Source organism: Equus asinus, chromosome 2 (genome assembly GCF_041296235.1).
Source record: "Equus asinus isolate D_3611 breed Donkey chromosome 2, EquAss-T2T_v2, whole genome shotgun sequence".
Taxonomy (NCBI): Eukaryota; Metazoa; Chordata; class Mammalia; order Perissodactyla; family Equidae; genus Equus; species Equus asinus.
This window is the reverse complement of record NC_091791.1, coordinates 48,775,001-48,795,122: the sequence shown is the minus strand read 5'-3', so window position 1 is coordinate 48,795,122 and position 20,122 is coordinate 48,775,001. Positions and strand designations below refer to the sequence as shown.

Here is a 20,122-nt window from a genome sequence, read left to right as displayed (position 1 = left end):
AAAAAATTCAACATGTTGAGTTTTCTAAACATTAGTGTAAATGGGACTTCTTTGCCCTTATTTTAGCTAGAAAACTAGTTAATTAGAAAATGACAGTCTCTGTGGTTAAACAAAATGTTAATGATTTTTACATGTATATATTTTACACAGAGATAATGTATATGTGAATAAATCACACATATACGTAAACACATACAAATTTATTTTGTTTAAAAACCCGAAGCCATATTTTACTTGGAATAGCCTTGAATCATCTTCAAATTTCAAATGTGAAACTGTTCTTCAAATCCTTTTAAAATATTATAGAAAAATAGAGGTTATCTTGTTTTCATATTTTTGTGCCCTGACTCTACCTCCTCTGTTAGGAGAAGTTAGAGCTAAGGAGCAGAGAGAGTAAATCTAACAAGTGAACTCCCGCAAAGGCCAGGTTCTTAAGTTGTCTATTTAAAGCTCACTTATTATAGGAAAGAGGCAGCTGACGGTCCAAACATTCTTAACAGTCACGTTGATCATTACTTACTACTAATAATGACACTAATGTTTTGGTGAGGAGACTTACACATCCTAGACTTTTTAGGAGGGTCTAAATTTCTAGTATTCTATCCCTTTGTCAAGCCATGTGTCTGGCAATATGTTCTGTTACTTTGTTTGGAAATATGTAAACAAAATTATGGTGCATATGTACAGACAGAATGGCCAACAGAAAACAAAAGGTACAGCTTCCCTCACCCACAAAACACACATCTTCAATTTGAAAAAAGAAGAATGAACAATTCTGAGATGTGCTAAGGAGGTGAAAATACAAAACAAACGAAGACTACAATCAAAGGAACCAAAACTCCTTTTTGCTCTTAGTCTATTCAGCAGCCCGTGTACTTTTAGATACAAGAAATTAAGGGCCACTTATACTTACTAAATTATCCCTTTTGATTTAGTTTACTCCAATTTTTTTGGAAATCGCTTTATTGTCTGATTTATGCTTTCTCTGCTATAACTGGCATTCTTATTTATCTACTCTTAGCATCACAGCCACATATGAAGCATTAAAAATAATTTCGTGATTCTTATGTCATTCGAAAAGGAAATGCTAGGATTACTAATCTCTTCCTTTGCTCCTCTCTCTACTCTCTCCATAAGAATTAACACTGAATTATACAAATTGCTCAAGTGCATAGGATCCTCTAAGAGCCAAGGCTTAACTCCACATTTCTCACTGCAAATGGAAGGCCCTCGGAAGTACTACAGTTCATGACCCTCTCACTTCTTGAACGCTTCTTCCTACTCCACCACTACCCTGAAATCCGGCTGCACCCTATAGGTAGCCTCCAAAAGTGTTTCATAAGCCCCTCAGGCCTCTTGCCTAGACCTCTTCACAGCCATGCTTTTATCCTATGCTGATTAAAAGTAAAAGGTCTCAAAGACAAAGCATTTAAACCCATTTTTAATTAAGTATTATATCTGTGTGTGTGTGTGTGTGTTACAAAAGCAAAACAGTGCTTTGTAGGGAAAACACAGAACAATGTATAGTCAAATACCCAACAGACCAATATCCAAACCAAAACGTCAACCTATTAGAATACTTCCATTCACAGCTTTGGTGGGAAATAAGCATGTCGCTCGCTGTGGGAGGGACTGTAAGCTGAGATACAACCCTCTGAACCTTTTGGAAGGCAATTTGGTAATAACTGTGAAAGTGGAAAATGCATACGGTCTCTGACCCAGTAATTTCACTTCATAGTAATAACTGTCCGAATATGTCCAGGATGCTCAGTGAAGTATTCTGTATAATTGTAAAAAATTTAGAACCTAAAGGTCCATCAATAATGGAATGTGGTTTCATGACACAGCCATATTATGAAATATTGTGCATCCATTAAAAAGAATGAGAGATCCATATAAACACAATACTAAAGGATGTTGTGTGACTATAATATAGTTTTCAAGTGAAAAATAGAAGTTGCAGAAGAATACGCCTATTAGATTCTATAGTATATACACATACTATATACATGCATAGAAAATAAATAAAAGAATACACAAAGTATTAGCAGTAGTCACCTCTGGGAGTGGGTTGTCACTTTTTATTTTTAGCTTTTACATTGTTTCAGTTTTTCACAGTACTTCTGTAACTTTTAAAGAGGAAATAATGATTTTTATTCAGGTTTTTATGTGTTTTAAAATAAATGAAATGACTTTTTTTCTACTACATATATTATAAGCATCTTTTCTTTTCACTAAAAAATTTTCATAAGACAAGGAAAGACTGAGGAATTGTCACGGATTAGAGGATAAATATTCTGAGGAGACACAACTACTAAACTCAGTGTGGGATCCCAGATTGGATGATTGAACAGGAAAAAGACAGTGGAAAAACTGGTGAAATCTGAATCAGGTCTGTTAAGTTTATGGTATTGTACCAATGTTACTTTCCTCAGTTTGATAACTGTACTATGGTTATGTAAGCTGTAACTATTAGGGGAAATTAGGTGAAGGTTATATGTGAACTTTCGGTATTACTTTTGCAACTTTTCTGCAAAACTAAAATTATTTCAAAATAAAAAAGTAATATAAACCTTTTTATTTTATTTATTCCAAAACTTAATTCACTATTTTCTTTCCCAAGCTTACTTCTTTTCTGTGTTCCCTTTATCTGTTAATGTAATATTAGTCTCCCAGTCACCAGGCTCAAACTCTCAGCAGTGTTTTGACATTTCTGTTTTTGTCTCGTCCTTCATATATCGTCAGATGAAGAGTACAATATATTCTACCTCAATGCCCATTACATTGCTTACCACAGCTACCTCAACAATCAATTACAGTTCAACTATAATTGCTTCCCATTACTCTATGCATTACTTGCATAATCATCTTCTAAAAACATAGCTATGTTTACTTCATTCTTCTCCTCAGAAAATTTCAGTGGCTCCCCATCGCTTATTAAATACCAAACTCAACCAATGAAGGTCTTTTCACTATCTACTTTCAATTGAGTTTCCCTTTATAACCTTGCCTAGTAATTCTCCAAAGAATACCCTTGGGTTTTCTAAAACACTTTCAGGTCTGTGAGGTCAAAATTAACTTCATAATAAAACTCAGATGTTATTTGCCTTTTTCACTCTCAATATCTCATGAGTATACAGTACAGTTTTCCAGTTTAACGACATGTGATAGTCTAACAGACTGAACACATAGGCAGATGTGAGAATTCAACTGTCATCTATAAGCCTGACTATCATGAGATCTGAACACGTACAAACAAAGCCACTCGAACTTTTTGTTTTGGAAAATATAGTTATTTTTAATAAAAATGTTATTTATGTGGGGAATGCAAACTGGTGCAGCCACTATGGAAAACAGTATGGAGATTTCTCATAAAATTAAAAACAGAAATACCGTATGACCCAGCCATCCCACTACTGGGTATCTATCCAAAGAACTTGAAATCAGCAATTCAAAGAGACCCGTGCAGTCCTATGTTCATTGCAGCATTATTCACAATAGCCAAGACATGGAAGCAACCTAAGTGCCCAGTGACTGATGATTGGAGAAAGAAGATATGGTATAAATATACAATGGAATACTACTTAGCCATAAAAAAGGATTAAAGCGCCCCATTCACAATAACATGGATGGACCTTGAGGGTATTATGTTAAGTGAAATAAGCCAGATAGAGAAAGACAATCTCTGTATGACTCTACTCATATGTGGAAGATAAACACATGGACAAAGAGGACAGATTAGTGGTTACCAGGGGAAGGAGGAGTGGTGCAGGGTGAGCACAAAGGGTGAAGTGGTGCACCTACAATATGACTGACACTAATAACATACAATTGAAATTTCACAAGGCTGTAAACTATCATAATCTCAATAAAAAATAAAATAGAAAAAATAGCATATACACACGTGAAACCAATAAAATGTTATGTCAAAAAAATGTTATTTATGTGAATATGCAATGGGATTATTATTTCAAAATTATTAAATTTGAATTACTTACTAAATTTTTAATTTCCCGTTTTAGTTTCTCAAATGGTAAATATTAATAGATAAAAACCCACATAAACAAAAGTTCTTTGGGGCCCTCAATATTTTAAAAAAAGCAATCCTGAGACCAACAAATTTGAGAATCATGGGTCTAGCCTCACTACTCTGATATTCCCTGTATATGGATAAATTTTCTGGCCTTCCTAATTTTCCTTCTCCTAAAATAACCTTCCTTTTATCTCCCCATGCTCAAATTTTACCCATTCTTCTTAACAGTGGCTGTCTTTTTAATGGCCACTTTAAAAAAACATGAGTTTTGGAGTCAGACCTGGATCAAATCTGGCCTTGCTACTGACCCTTACCAGCTGTGTGACCCTGGGCAACTTACTTAACCTCTTTGAGTCTGAAGTTCTTCATTTAGGGATATCACTAGTAACACTGAAGGCCTATATGGAGAATTAAATGAAAACACATAAGTAAAGTACCTGGGTTAATAGCTGGTATATATAACAGATGCTTAATAAATATTAATTTCCTCCCTCCCTTTCCTCTTCTACCTGAATGTATTTTTTAAAACCAGGGCTTTATGCATTTTATTCACGGATTCCTTCACAACACTTGCACAATACCTTTCATATTAAGTGTTTGATATTATTTGAGTGAAGCAATAAAATTTAAGGAATAACGTGTCAGCAGAACATAAACATCTCAAATATTATTATCTTTTAGTAACACAAATGATTAGATTTGGCAACAGAATCAGAATCAATGACTCCCTTATGTAGATATGTAGATTACATACAATAAAAAGAATATCATAATAACAGATGTTCAGAGAAAATAGTGCAGGTCACTTAAAAACACTGCAGTGGCCTTTTAAACAACATATAACAACACCTAAAAATGAATCTCAAAAGAATATTAATCATTAAGGCATTAAAAGCACATGCCACTGCCACAACTATTTTCAATTTACAGAATGTATGATATTCTAGCTGTGTCCAAGGCCACACAAAATTCTTGTTAGAAATTTTTGTTTTGGTTTTCCTGGTTTAGAAGACCTCAAGACTCTAAATATTCCATCCTTATTGTTTACTTAGGATGCTGCTGACCTACTTTCAGGATACAGCTTTCGGTTGCTTTTCCAAGAGGAGTCAGGGCTTTGTGCTGAGCTGACCCAGTCTCGAAATAAGTCATCTTCCAACCACTGGCAATGTTTGGTGACAGAGCTGCCCATAGACAGAGTTGCAGTTTGCGGCATGGACAGAGGTGTTTTTTTTTTTATTTGTTCCATGCTCAATTTAACCAGCTGGACTAATTATAGCAGAAGTTCATTAAGCACTTCCACATCTTTTCTAACAGGGCTCATGACTCTGATTTTATATTCTCATTCCAACTCTACTCTCCCAACATTTTAAAGATTTACTTTAATGGTGTCAGATTATGATGCTAATAAAAATCCTCACAAGTCACTGGTCAGGCACATTTGCTGATGATTAAATTAGGGCATGACATTCAAGGAGAACTGATTTGTGGAAAAAAAATAACTTCGCAAGATGTTGTTTAAAAGGTATAGAAAAAGGTCCTCTGGATTCTTAGAAACTTAAAAGTGGCTGAAACTCCAAGAAAGTACACATAAGAGTAGCTCTAAGTCTCAAGGGTCACCTTCTGAATGTGTTAGTCAAAGTTTAGAACACTCCAGGGAGTCCTAGAAAGAAAGTTTCTCCTAGGCCAGAAGTGTGATCTAGTAAGGAACTCATATAAAATATCTTGATTGACACAAACTACCTTCTAAATCAAAAATAAACACTGAAATGTGAAACCTTAAAAAGTAAGGTTATAAGATCTAATAAATTCTGAAAAGCCACATGGACTGCCTCAGAGTTTACTTCCTACTCCACCTCTTTAAACTTGTGGCACACTACAATACTGTACTTAAATATAAATAAACCTTATTTATTAAAAGGTGGGCTTCTGGAGCACAAAAAAGTTAATAATTTATTTTTATTTGCCAGTAATTACAAATAGCATTCAGCTGCTGCATTTTGTGATGCATTCCAGGCACACCAACTCCAGGGGTGCAATTCACACAGACTTCAATGTGAGCGGTACGCACCTGAGGCTCTACAAAGCTTCATTACAGAAAGCTGCACGCAAAAGAAATGGACAACATATCCTTGAAACTCAGGATATTATTGCTGTTTTGGATAAACAAATAACACTTCTGATGTAGAAGCAAAAGTGATGGTGTTTGATATCTGAGTGGAACCATGAGCACTTATTTTAACTTTCTTCCACCAATATGCTGAAATTGGAAAGCAAACAATGGCAAACTTGGAATTTAAAAATTAAAAGTAAAGACAGCAACATTCTAGTAGAGAAAGGAAAAATTTCTTCAATAGATGATGTTAAGTAGGTATCCATATGGAAAAAAAATAAAACTTGACTTCTCCCACTTTGAACCACACACAAAAATCAATGCTAAATCGATCATAGTTTAAATGTGAAAGGCAAAATAATAACACTCTTAAAAGAAAACATAAAATGTCTTCATGACACTTGGGGGAGGCAGAGATTTTTTAAACAGGACACAAAGAGCACTAACCATAAGAGGAAAAAACGGAAAATGTGGACTCGATTAAAATCAAGAACATCTGTTGATCAAAAGCCACATTAAAAGTGTGAAAGGCAAGCCATCAAATAGGAGAAGATACTTGTAATACATATATCTGCCAAAAGACTCACATCCAGAATATGTAAGAAATACTCCTCCAGATCAATTTTCAAAAGGCAGACTTGAAAAGGTACTAGACGAGAGGCTATCCAAATAGCCAATACACACATGGGAAGGGCTTCAGCTTCATTAGTCATCAGGCAAGTGCAACTTAAACCCAAAAAGCGATGCCACTACATGCCCAACAGAATGGTTAAAATGAAAAAGCCAGAAGAAAGCACAAGTGTTGACAAAGATGTGAAGCAACTGGAACTCTCCTACTCCGCTGGTGGAAAACAAAAAGACTGACCAGTAACCGCTAAAGGTGAACACAGGAATACTGAACGACCCAGCAACCCTACTGCCCGGTATATACCCAACAGAAATGTAGAGAAATCATATAATGCAAAAGATAGCTGTCAAATAATAAGACTAGTTATAAATCCATATATAAAAAGAACTCATTATAGTAAACACCATGTGTATACATATATATTGTATGTGTGTGTATATCTTTCAATTTCCAGTGACTTTTCAAATCAAAAATTGAAATACATAGCTGATCCAATTTTCTTCTTCTTTGAGACAAAGTAAGCTTAAAATAAACAACCTTATACCTAAACACAGATCAAGCAATAAATACCATCAAACTGGTGAAAGTATGCCCTAGACTTAGGCAGTCTGTGCCAATGAAGCATTTTTCTATTCTGATGTGATTAACATTCAAATAAAAACTAATTAGGGTATCTAAATTTCAAAATAAAAATATAAGATATATAATAAAAATAAAAATATAAGATATAGTAATAAAAGGCAGATTACAAGATATTGTCCCTATATTATGACTGGATATAAAAGCAGTAGGAGTCCACAAAAATGTGTACCTAATGGATGTGTACCTAAGCACCTCTATTCTAGTTCAGATTTCCATAACCAACCAGACACAAAGAAAAGTACTGAGAGGTCTGAACTGAATTTTAAATTGGCACAGATGGTATGTTTATAACACCCCCACAATACGCTGAGTGTTCTCCATAAAACCAACCTAGACACAGTCCCTGCCTCTAGGGGACTTAAAATCTAAAAGTAGATGAGGCAGCCTAATTCAAAGAGAGTAAACAAATAAAAGGAAACAAAGAAGGGAATGTAAGAGAAGAGAGGCCTGCATTAATCTCTCAGCTCCCAGAAGGGTAACAGTCCAATCTGAACAGTGGAGAATGAAAGCTAACAAGTCAGAGCTGCCTTATTTACCATCAGACTTAATATGACACCATGCAGTAAATATTCTCTAAAAAATTATGCTGACCAGACTGAAAATGCTTTGTTGTTCTCTAGCCTCAATATTCAGAAGGTCTAAATCTCCATAATAGATATACTATATACCCCACTGGGTGTGTGTAAAGGACATTAAACAGCTCGTGCATAGGGACTGATTTACAGTTCAAAATCCAAATTACTGAATCCAAAGCATGTGAAAGCATTATTTCAAAAATCCCGGCTCAACAGGCAATTAATTAATGTGACACAGCCATCTTTATCTCAAAACTCCTAAAACAAGACAGTGATTCTTACTGGATTGCGTTTTTGATGTCGTCTCTAAAGGGATATATGAGCTATATTTGGTTTGTCTGTAAATAAACATTTCATGGGCTTACAGTTCAGGCTCTGATCTCCTTATCCAGTTGACTAGAGCTATTTCAACAGAGAGATGTTAAACAATTGTCAGAAATGTCTCTGAATAGAGAACTTGTTCAAGCCTTTGAATTAAAGAACGTCTTTATTTTAAACCACATAGATTCTTCCTGAAGACTTCAAAATGCTGATGACATTCAATTAATTAAGTTATAAGAACCAAACTCCCTTCAACAAACTGGTCCTGGCTGCTTTTCTGTCTCTTTGGATCAGGTTTCTCCGGCAAAGGCTAATAAAAATAATAGTAATTTTCACACAAAAGGAAGAAGATGAAGAAAGCAATGATGCTATTGACTTTGCCGCATCAAAGCAGTATTTACTGAATTGGAACAAAAAGAGTACAATTTAGAATAAGCATTTGCGGTCAGGATTAGGGACATTATCTACCTAATGCCTCAGATCTGCAACCACTTTCCCCCAGTGATCCTACAGCAGCCATAATGACTTTCAATTTCCCAAGATACTATCTTGCCTCTGGTTTAAAACATTGCTACCTTTTAAAAGAAGACTTTCCATTACCTCCCTTTTTAATATAATATTTCCATCATAGGAATTACATAAATAAAATTACATCTCATACAAATCCAAGGTACTCCCAGTAAAAATGGTATTTAAGCCTACTTTATGTAGTATTATGGTAAAAATGAACTTATTCCAGTAACCCAAAATCTAAACCTTGGAATCACCATCTGATTCCTTCTTCCCTTCATATCCCACCCCACCCCCCACTCCCTCACATTAATCAGTACCAAGTTGTTTAGATTCTCCTTCAGTCCAGATCCCTCCCACTGAAAGCATCCCAGAAGTAGGCCCATCATATAGAAAACCAGAGGTCCAAAGTGCAGAAGAGTGAGAAAAGCTAGAGCAGAGACATTTCAGGATAAGAAACCAAAGGTTTGAACTAGGGAGACACTATCAAAGAACTGGAACAGACTGGGTAGCAGGAGGAGGAGACTGAAGAGATTGCCTAGACTACTGAGCCTTTGAGACCTGACTTGAAGGGCCATAGAGGCGTAGGCATTGGTGGGTCAGACCAACCCAAAAAGGTTGGGTGGTACAAATACAAATTTTTCTCACATATTCCTCTTTCCAAATGTCCTATGCTACTAACTTAGCTCAGACCCTCCCAAGATCTCACTTGAACAAGTGCAACGATCTCTTAACTGACCTGGTTGTCCTTCTATTTCTTTACTGACACAATGCTGTCAAAATCATCTTCTTAAAGTTCTATATCAAACCTTTTCAATGTTTTTCATTAGCCTTAATATAAGATTTATAAATTCTTAAAATGGCTTACCAGACCTTCCAGGACCTGACTCCTCATATCTGCAACCACTTTCCCCCAATGCTTTCTGCAACAGTCATAATGATTTTCAATTCCCCAAAATGCTATCTTGCTTCTAGTTTCGAACATTTCCTTTTAGACAGAAGACTCCTAATCACCTCCCCCAACCACACACACACACATACACACTCTCACTCATTCACTTTACCCACTTTACTTTTACATTCATGCCTCATCTTAAACACCATTTCCTTAAGGAAGTCTTCCTTGAACCCTTCAAAGGATCCTTGCTATATTCCCAGAGTACTCTATCCTTTCCTTTTCATGACATTGATCATATTTATAACTACAAGTGGTCAAGAATCTTGTGTTCTATGAGGGCATAGAATACACACCTAGCACTAGGATTAAGAATGTTACTTCCTTACTTCGATGGCTTCCCCAAACTTCTGCATTAAATACACACTTCTCAGCATGGGTCTTCAAGGCCCTCCACAGTGTGAATTCTTATGGTCTACTATTCCCTGAACGATTCCCAAAAGCAGGATTATCTGTTCCTTCCCAAATAAGCCACATACTTTCTAGTGCCTTCATTTCTGTCGCTTCCTCTATGAACCTGGCTTGTCTTTAAAAACCCTGCTCATTCTTCCAAACCTATATCAAATTCCATCTTCTCCACAGAATTTTTCCTGACTTTCCCCAAATAAATTTGGCCTCTCCCACCTCTGACCTTCTGCTCAAATATGTTCTATTTTCCTTATGGCACTTTGCTAAATCTATCCGATCGTTATGGTACTTTTCTCATCCTTACTAGTTTTAAGTTTCTTAGATAACGCTGGTTATACCTTACTTTTCTATATATCTCCTATTGCATTTCGTACATGCCTTATATACAGAAGGTGCTCCATAAATGCATTAACTTAAATCTAAAAGAATCGACTACATGTAAGGCAATTGTCTAAATATGTGAATAAAACCATCTTCAAAGTACAAAAGACACCTGTGAAACAGATGGAAGCTAAATGGAATTAGAAAAGCATGTTATGCTAACCAGTACAAAAACAGAAATATACCTTATTTGCATCACAAACAGTTGCTCTTTAATCAAAGAGTAATACACCTTAAGAGACTCACTAATCTTATACATTAAGATGCTAACATTTATGTCAATTCTGACAATTCAAAGCAAACAGAATTTTAACTCTAGTTTCACACAGCAGCAGAGCACAGTGCCACTGCTCAACATCTATTTCTGTGACCATTTCTGCTGTTTGCTGAACACACTAATAATATCATTTAGGTGTGCCTAAAATTATAAATCATAAAGGACCATAGAAATTATCTAGTTCAACCGATTAAATCTCTAGATAAAAAAAATAAAGACTGAGTTTCTTGGCCAAGGTCGCAAAGCCAAAGGTACAACAAAGGCTCAGACTATCCGACTTTCACTCCAGCACTCTTCCCACCCCCAAACAATACTCACCTCAAGGCTGTAAAAACTAGAGCACATTATTCTCAATCAACATTGGACCCAAAAATGCTCCAGTACTGAATTAAGGCCATTTGCACATTTGCAGCCATGCTCAAGAGAAACAAAAGTGTGACAAGTGAAGGAATGAAAAGAAATTCTTTTTATTTTTCCCAGGAGCCTTATATCTTACAAAAAGTTGAGAATGAATCCTACTTCATGAGCTCTGAGGAGAGTGTTCATGTTCAAAGACATTCTGAGAGGCAAGAAAAACAGGATAGAAAATTACATACAACTTTTCAAAATACATAATAGCATTTTGACACATAATAGAACACGCAACATAGAGCATTTTGAATGCTACGTTATCAAAAGGTACTATTTACTTCAGAGTAACCAAGAAAGATGGTGCTAGGGAAGGGGGGGAGGAGGAAAAAAAAAGACAAAAGAAAAAAACCTAGCAGCCTATTTCTTAAAACCTATTTAAAACACAAGCATACCAGTATTTACCAAATATTTATTATTAAGTATCATTCCTTACAGTTCTATCCCTAACAACTGGCATATAGTAGGCACTTAATAAGTATTTGCATAATAAATTAATCTCTCTTAGTATCTGAATACTGTAGCTGTACATCACTGACTACAAAATGCTGCTACTCGTAGTAGAAAATGCTGCTACTTGTAGTAGAAAACAATCAGCATTGACAGTTTGTATCAAATAGAAATGTTTCCAAGGCTAGAACATTTTACATTATATGTATGTGTAGCTATATATGTGTATGTGTGTATGTATGTCTGCTCTCGGTATACACATACACACATATATGTATATGTATGAACATATGGCTTGTATTTTTCACCTTATTGATTTTACCTAAGGACCTTATGCTATGGAACAGTGATTTTAAACTTTCCTTACAGCAATGCATAATAAGCAAAACATTATACCTATCACAACCTAGTACACACACGCACAGGAACACACAGACGTAACCTAAACAAAAAGTTTCATGAAACAACACCCAAAGCACCAATATTTTCTATTCCATTTTAAAAAATGCTATTTGTGATCCACTAAACTAATTTTGTCACCCCTGTTCTGGAAGCTAGTAAAAGTGCAAGAAGACACTGGGAAGGTGAAAACCTTAGTTGGGCATTCATTCCACAGAAATAACCTAGGCTCAACAGACACTCACCAGAAACGGGCAAAGTGAAGTCTAGAAATCATGAAACACTGTTCACACAAAAGCTATGTTGAGTACCTGAAGGGTGGTATTATTGTGCAAGTAAAAAATACAGCCCAGGGGCTGGCCCCGTGGCCGAGTGGTTAAGTTCGCGCGCTCCGCTGCAGGCGGCCCAGTGTTTCGTTGGTTCGAATCCTGGGCGCGGACATGGCACTGCTCATCAAACCACGCTGAGGCAGCGTCCCACATGCCACAACTAGAAGGACCCACAACGAAGAATATACAACTATGTACCGGGGGGCTTTGGGGAGAAAAAGGAAAAAATAAAATAAAATCTTTAAAAAAAAAAAAATACAGCCCATATTCTGGGCCATAAAACAGTCTCAAAAATTTAAAAGGAGTCAAAAAAATAACACATGTTCTCCGATCACAATGGAATTAAATTAGAAATCCCTAACAGAAAGTTATCTGTTAAATCCCAAATATTTGGAAAATAAATAATATACTTCTCAATAACTCAAAGGACAAAGAATAACTCAAGAAGAAATCAAGAGGGAAATCAGAAAATAGGTTCAACTAAATGAAAATGAAAATACAACACATAAACATTGTGGGGAAGCAAAAACACAGGCCAGAGCTTTACTGGCTTAGAGAAGAACAATGAGCCCAGGCCATTCACTGGGTCTGCTTGATTCCCTCTAGAGCAATCCACACTCTGCTCACATAAGGAGGGTGGCTGCCTGGAGTGAGAACCATCAGATTATTTTCACTACTAAGAAAGTTAAAGGTGAAAGAAGCAATAACCACCTCACCTAGAAAAGTTGGAAAGGCTTTCCGAAATCTGAAAGGAGTCTAGGAATCTAATAAGCAATGTGGTGTCACTGAAGGAGGACAGCCACACACAGGATAATACGAATAGAGAGCAGTGGAGGAAACATCCAGAAAGACGCAACACAGGAAGCTGCAGAGCGTGATGGTGATAAGATGAACAGCACCAGACTGCGTGCTTCAGGATAGCAGCTTCCTCCCCACACTAAGGACAACTTCTGCAACACAGGTGCCTCTTACTGCTGTCTAATGTGTATAATGGAACCTTCGCAGATACATCCCAGAACCAAATTAAATACAGAAAAACCTCAGCTTCTTAGAGGACATCTAGAGCAAGACAGGCCAGAAATAGAACCTGTTTTGCCTTCAGACAGATGTTCTGAGGCAGCCTGAGGTTCCAATCCCCAAACCCTGCAAATCTGGGTTATTATATTCTACTATCTTTTATTCCAGCATTTCACAAGGGTAAGAAGAGACAGCACAAGTATCTCAATAGACGTTTTTTTTTTTTAAAGATTTTATTTTTCCTTTTTCTCCCCAAAGCCCCCCAGTACACAGTTGTGTATTTTTAGTTGTGGGTCCTTCCAGTTGTGGCATGTGGGATGCCGCCTCAGCATGGCCCAATGAGCAGTGCCACGTCTGCACCCTGGATCGGAAGTGGCAAAACCCTGGGCTGCCAAAGCGGAGTGCATGAACCTAACCACTGGGCCAAGGGGCCAGCCCTCAATAGCTGTTTTTAATTAAATGTAGTATTACTTCGTCCACTGTTAAAAAATGGTAGGGGAGGGGAGCTAACACACTGTAGACAACTTGTAATTCAGTTTGATGAAAAGTATTAGGCTTATCATTTTGATTAGCAGCACATTAAATACATTTTCTATGTATATTTCAGGCAACTAAAGCAAGTAAGGATGTTACTCTGCTTTACTGGAGACAATCCCACATCTTGCTAGGTTTGGTTTATATATATGCCTGGCTTCCTAAAATAGGCATAAACAGCCTTATTTAGATCTATGCCATTTATTTCCACAGAGAAGGAACCTTCGAACTTTTTAACTATAATAGGTTATCTTGTCTTTTTATGCCTTTGTTGTGATGAAGACAGAAAAATACATGATACTGGGAGCAGAAGGAAGACTGAGCTTAATTACAGATTTAAAAGCAGAAAAATTCACATGGTGGCTTTTTAGAAAAAAAACACTGTCTTCCTTTCATTTCAAAGTAAACCATTTATCTACCAAGAAGCATAAATACTATGTTGCTCTTTTTATTTTTTAAAAGTTATATCCTTCTTTATTGAAAGAACCTGGAGTCTTAGATTTAACCTTGTAATCCGAAAGTCTTTCTAACATATCTGTGCAATATGAACAGCTGACTACTATTCAAAGTCACTATAGGAACTAAACATCTATTCAATTCATAAACAGTTTTTGCAAATGAAAACTCCATAATGAAATGATACTCTTGACAAAATATTTATGAATTACAATCAAGTTTTCTAAATCCTTTTGGAGAAAAAAAATTTTAAGTGATGTAACAAAGATGAACAAAGTTATATTATTCATTTACCATGTTAAACGATCCGGTGTACATTACTTTAGAGCAGAGATTTACAACACATAATTAACACACAGAGTGATGCATCAGTGAAAATGATTAAATATGCCAAGGTCTTAACTATAACACCACTTTACATTTGTATAGAATTTCCACTTTGCAAAGCACTTACATCCAGAAACTCACTTAATTCTCTATGTCCTTTAATTTAAGTACAACAGATATAAGATGTAAATGGATTTACATCCATCTGGATAAGAGAAGCTACATACTGAAATGGTTAAGAGCATAGAAACTGGAGGCAACTGCCTAGTTTGGGATCCTAGTACTGCCACTTACTAGGTATGTGATTCTGAGTACGTTACTTAGCATCTCTGTGCCTCAGTTTCATCATCTGTAAAATGGGGATAATAATCATGTCTACCTCATGGGTCCACCAAGGATGAAATCAACTAATACATGTCAAGCACTTAGAACATGCTGGTTGTACTTAGCAGCGGCATCACTGTATGGACAGGGAACCCAGCCAGTAAGTCACAGAGCCAGGAATAGAAACCAGATCTTCTTCTCCCAGTTGATGCTCCATCCACAGAGGGCTGGGTTGTTTCTGTTTTTAAGTATCCTAAGGTTTTACAGACTGACATAAACTGTTTAATGATACAAATCAAAACATTCAGCAGCTCAAAACACTTATAAAGTTGTATTTTAATCTATGTTTATATATACATTTTAGGTTAAATTATTTAAAAAATATATTCCACTTTGGGAACAGAACTGTACACTAAGGAACAGTTGTGTTGCTATACTTGCAAAACAAAACTCTTGTTTCACTTTTCAAAAGATAGACCAAAAAGGCAACAAGCCTATCATATCACATCATGTTAGTACGATGATCATTACTTCAATTTCCTTATCAAGTAAAAAAAATCTAGAAGGAAATATACTAAGAAGATGCCAATGACTGTATTAGGATTTCCCTTTTTTTTCCTTCTGGTTTTCAAAACATTCAGTATTGTGATATAACATTCACAATTTTAAAATTGATTTCCAAAAAAAGTTTGAGAGCTGAAAATAGTATTGATAAGAGAACCACTCAGAAATTAATTCTAGCAGATAGTAAATGCTCAGCTAAAAACCTGCCTTCTTTTTTCAGACATGTTTTAGTCATCTTTCTTCAGACTTTTTTCAAACTTTTTCCCTTTCTTTAGTGATTTAGGTGACTGTGATAACATCTTCCACTGCATCTAAAAATAGGGCACAGGTCTGTAAATTTATGAGCTGAAATGCAAAACTGGCACTGGATGTCTAAATTTGAGTATTAAATCATTTAGCACACTCTCATATAAAAATATATTTTAAGCATTGATATCCACATGCCTTGTATATACATTATACATAAACATCTTTAATCTTTTCATATGAAGAAACGTGAAGTCATGAACTTTTAACATTCTCAAATATGCCAAATCACTTCTTAAGAGATTAACTTGGACAAAGCACTCCTCCACTCCAGGCCTCACATTCCTACTTTGAATAACAAGGAGAGTAGACCAGAACACCAGTGGTCTCAACCTTCTTTTCACTTCAGGCCATGTGAGAGATTCAACATCTCTCCATTTACAGCTATGGGGACAGTCTGAAAATGTCCCACAGGAGATTCTGAGACACTACCCCAGAAGCTCTGCCCTGTTCCCACTCCTCTACTGCAGAGTTCTTTGAGGTTCCACACAGTTCTAAAGCCTGCCACTTTAGGTACAGGAAAGTCACAACCCAATGACCTGGAAGGTATCTGACAGTGTTAACAAACTTAAAAAGGCAGGCCAAAAGTTAATATGCATTTTCTTTTGTTAGAGCATGCAAGACTCAAATAAGAATTTGTATACTGATGATTTCAAAGAGGGCTTTGTAACTACTCATATAGCAAATAGCACACCTTACCTGGAACTGGCTTCTAATCAAGGAGGTGGGTAAAGAAGGAGGAAAAGTGGGGAATCAAACAGATGATACTCTCTAAAGTTTGAGGGAATGGTTTGAACCTGGGATTAACGGAAAGAAGATTTCTGCAGGTCAACTTTTCTGATAACAGAAAAGGAAAGACAAAGATTGACACACAGAGATGTCATGTTATGGGATCCCCAACTTCTTCTCCCAAATATCAATCTGTTACAAGTCTGACATAAATTCTATGCAGGTGATTTTTTTAATCAGACAACTCTGTTATAAACTAATAATAACTAATAGCTACTAAAAATATGGTTTAGGCATATGCCACATTATAATTATAAATATAAGCCAAATACATTGGCTCAGCATGGTGATTGACAATTGCCCAGTATGGTATTTACAAAGTGTTCATTTTCTTTGAATATCTACTTACTGTGGACAAATTCTACATTATTTAAAAGCTATTGTATGTGCAAAGTCTCGTGATAAATTATCACAACTAGGAAAGAAGGAAATGGAATTTTAAAACTTCCTTGGAAAATGTGTGGTGTTTAATTCAAGTGTGAGCCAGTATTACATCATCATTAATAAGCATCCAAGGCACGGCAAAGATGCTGACTAGGGCTTCAACGTTAGGATTATCCATATGAAAAGAACGTGAAGTTGCAGTGTGTTCAAATCAGAAAACATATTAACCAGTAAATGCTGATTATTAGCTATGTATCTTATAGTGAGAGAACCCTTAAAGGGCAAGAAAGTTAACCCTGACCCACAGATTTAGTATTTTTGAACCAAAAATAAAAAAAAAAGAAATTGGCTGGGTCTGAAAGTTGCTGTCCTCTGTACCAGAAGATACCACCAGTGGTGATGAGAATACAATGTATACATCTCTATAACTGCTCTACTGATTCACGCCGGAAAAAGCTGATTAAAAATTTTTGGTACGCATAGGTTTCTTCTGAAATCATTTACCAAAACATGCTGCCCATTGTTGGCTTAACCTGCTGAACACACTCCCCACTTAAAAAACAAATTCTTAAAGTTCTCCACGTGAAGTAAAACTGTAGAACCTAAAACTTCTGTCAGTGAACAGACCAAAAGCCAACAAGAAATAAAAGTGAACAGAACGAAAAGGCCCCAACCTCAATACTGTAAGATGTTCACATTTGAAACAGTAGCAATAAATATCACGCAAGAGAAGACAACTCCTTACACGGACTTGGGATGGATAAATATTTGTTGAATGAATATAGCATACATTTCTTCCTCATTCTATACCCATGTGTCAAAGCATCAAACATTTTAATTTGTGGCAGTTTCTGTTGTCTCGATCTTTACATATAAGTTTATTACGAGGGGGAAAAAAACCTGTTTGGCTTGACTCACCATGAATCACAGCCAGGAGGTCATCTTGTTGTGTATCAGCAACTATGTTTTCACTACAGCTATGTGACCTGAAGTGGCAGCAGCAGAGGCACCAAAATAGAAGGAGCAGGAGGCTTCTCGGTCCCAAATGAGCTTCTCCAGCCCATTCGGGCATCTGAGCAAGAGCCAACCGCAGAGGAGAGAAAGAACAAACCCGACCGCTCCGAGGAGAAAGGCTGCAGGCCCACCACACCTTCCCTGCCCTCCCCGGGAGCCCGGAGAAGCAAGAACATAAAAGAAGATGGCTTAAGACACGACGTGGAGAAATCACAGCATGACAGGGGCCACAACTAGCCCGGTGTAGGGCAAAATCCAGCTGTGACCCGTGAAGCACAGATTTCGGGCAGGTCTGGAGACGGAGGAGGATCGCCACCCGACGGCTCCGGGCGCAGCTCCGGCGCGAGCGCGCAGCGGGCCCCCTGCCTCCCAGCACCTCCAGCCCCCCGGGACCTGCCCCTGCTCCCACCTCACCTGTCCCGTGCCCGCTGGCCCGGCCGGCATCTCTGGCCCTGGTCCCCACACGGCCCACCCTCCCACCCCATGTCCTCCTGGCGCGTCTCTCGGGACCTCCTCCCGGGTCAGCGTGGGCAGGGGGCCGAAGCTCGCCCGCCGCCCCAGGCCTGGCCCCGGCACTCACTTTCTGAATCCGCTTCAGCGCCATGGGTCAGGGAGGGCGGCGGGGACACCGGCCGGGGGGAGGCGGCTGCGGGCTCTGGGGCGTGCGGTCGTCGCGGGCTCGGCGGCTGGTGGCTCAGCTCGCTGGCTGCTCGGCTGGCTCAGCCCGGTGGGTCCCCGGCTCGCCGCTCGCTGGCTCGCTCCGGGCGCCGGTGCCTGTTCCGTGTGCGCCCGAGCGCGAGTGTGCGCGAGTGTGCGGGCGGGGACGCCGGCGAGACTCTTTTGTTTCCGCTTTTGCTTCTGGGAAGGAGCCTGCGCCCTCTCCGCCCCGCCCCGCTCCGCCTGGCATGCTGGGAAGTGTAGTTCCAGCCCTCTGCTCGGCCGCCGGCCCCCGGGCGCGGACCTCGCCCCGGCTGCCTGCGCTTAGAGCTGCCAGGGTCTGGAGTTGGTCTCTGCAGATTGGTTTTTAATGAAAGTACTGAACCTGGAGTTCCCAGTCTGTAAAATGGGGACAACAGATTAGCTCGTGAAGCACTTAGAGGAATTTCTAGTATGTGCCACAGCTGCTCTTGTTATTTTTGCCTTTACAGATTTTACTCTTCTGAAATATACGAATTGCCTCAATTTCTCACACGTGGACAGACTCAGACCTATTATGACTCCTTACCTCCTTACTTCCTATTTCAAAAGGCGCCTCCTCTATCCAACTGCTAATCCCGCTCGTCTGCTTCTTCTTCGAACTCCAAATTCTGAGCTCCATCCTCACTATCGGCCCTTTCCATCCACTGACAGTACCTGCACAACATAGTCCGTCCGCACTCCTCATTCTCTCAATTCTTATCATCTGTGTGCTCGTGAAAACTTGGCTTCTGCTTTCAGCACAAACAGAATCGGTTTTCACCAAGGTCACACTTGAGCTTCTAATTACCGAATCCAACTCACTCCTTATCCTCCGCGATGTTTTTGAACCAGTTTATTGCTGGCCATGCTTTTGCTTTTCAAAACGCTCACCGCCTCTGGCTTCCATAGCACCGTGGTAGCTGGGTCTTCTCGTTTTCTTTCGCTAGCTCCTCTTCTCAAGAGTTGGAGTGCCCCGGAATTCCAAGCCTTAATCTCTCACCGTCAATATCTTCCTGCAAGATAGACCCTCTGCCCTCCCATGAACTGGGAGGCCGCCCAGCTTGGCTGGAGGAGCATAGGCCTTGTAGACTGACCACTGTCGTGAGATGGAATCCCAGCCTGGTTTACACTCACTGTGTGACCTGGCTAAGCCACTTCAACTCTCTAAGCCTCAGTTTCCTCATCTGTCCACAGAGATAATAATCTCTGGATGTATCATTGTAAGAATTAACTGGTATATATATATATATATAATGTGCCAAACACAGTACCAAATACGTTGAAAGTGCTCTATAAAAATTAT

The 20,122-nt window shown here is 38.2% G+C and overlaps 1 protein-coding gene across 2 annotated transcripts in view; it reads right to left on the bottom strand.

The window, feature by feature from the left end:
- UBE2D1 (ubiquitin conjugating enzyme E2 D1) overlaps window positions 1-19,029 on the bottom strand; it is a 29,882-nt gene extending 10,853 nt beyond the window's left edge. The window contains exon 1 of one of the 2 annotated variants that reach the window (XM_044755174.2): window positions 18,722-19,029. In XM_044755174.2, the coding sequence (XP_044611109.1) occupies window positions 18,722-18,745 (24 nt within the window). In that variant the 5' untranslated portion in view covers window positions 18,746-19,029. The remainder of the gene's footprint in view (window positions 1-18,721) is intronic. The other variant, XM_070488038.1, reaches the window with a different exon arrangement.
- Window positions 19,030-20,122: the final 1,093 nt, after the last annotated feature.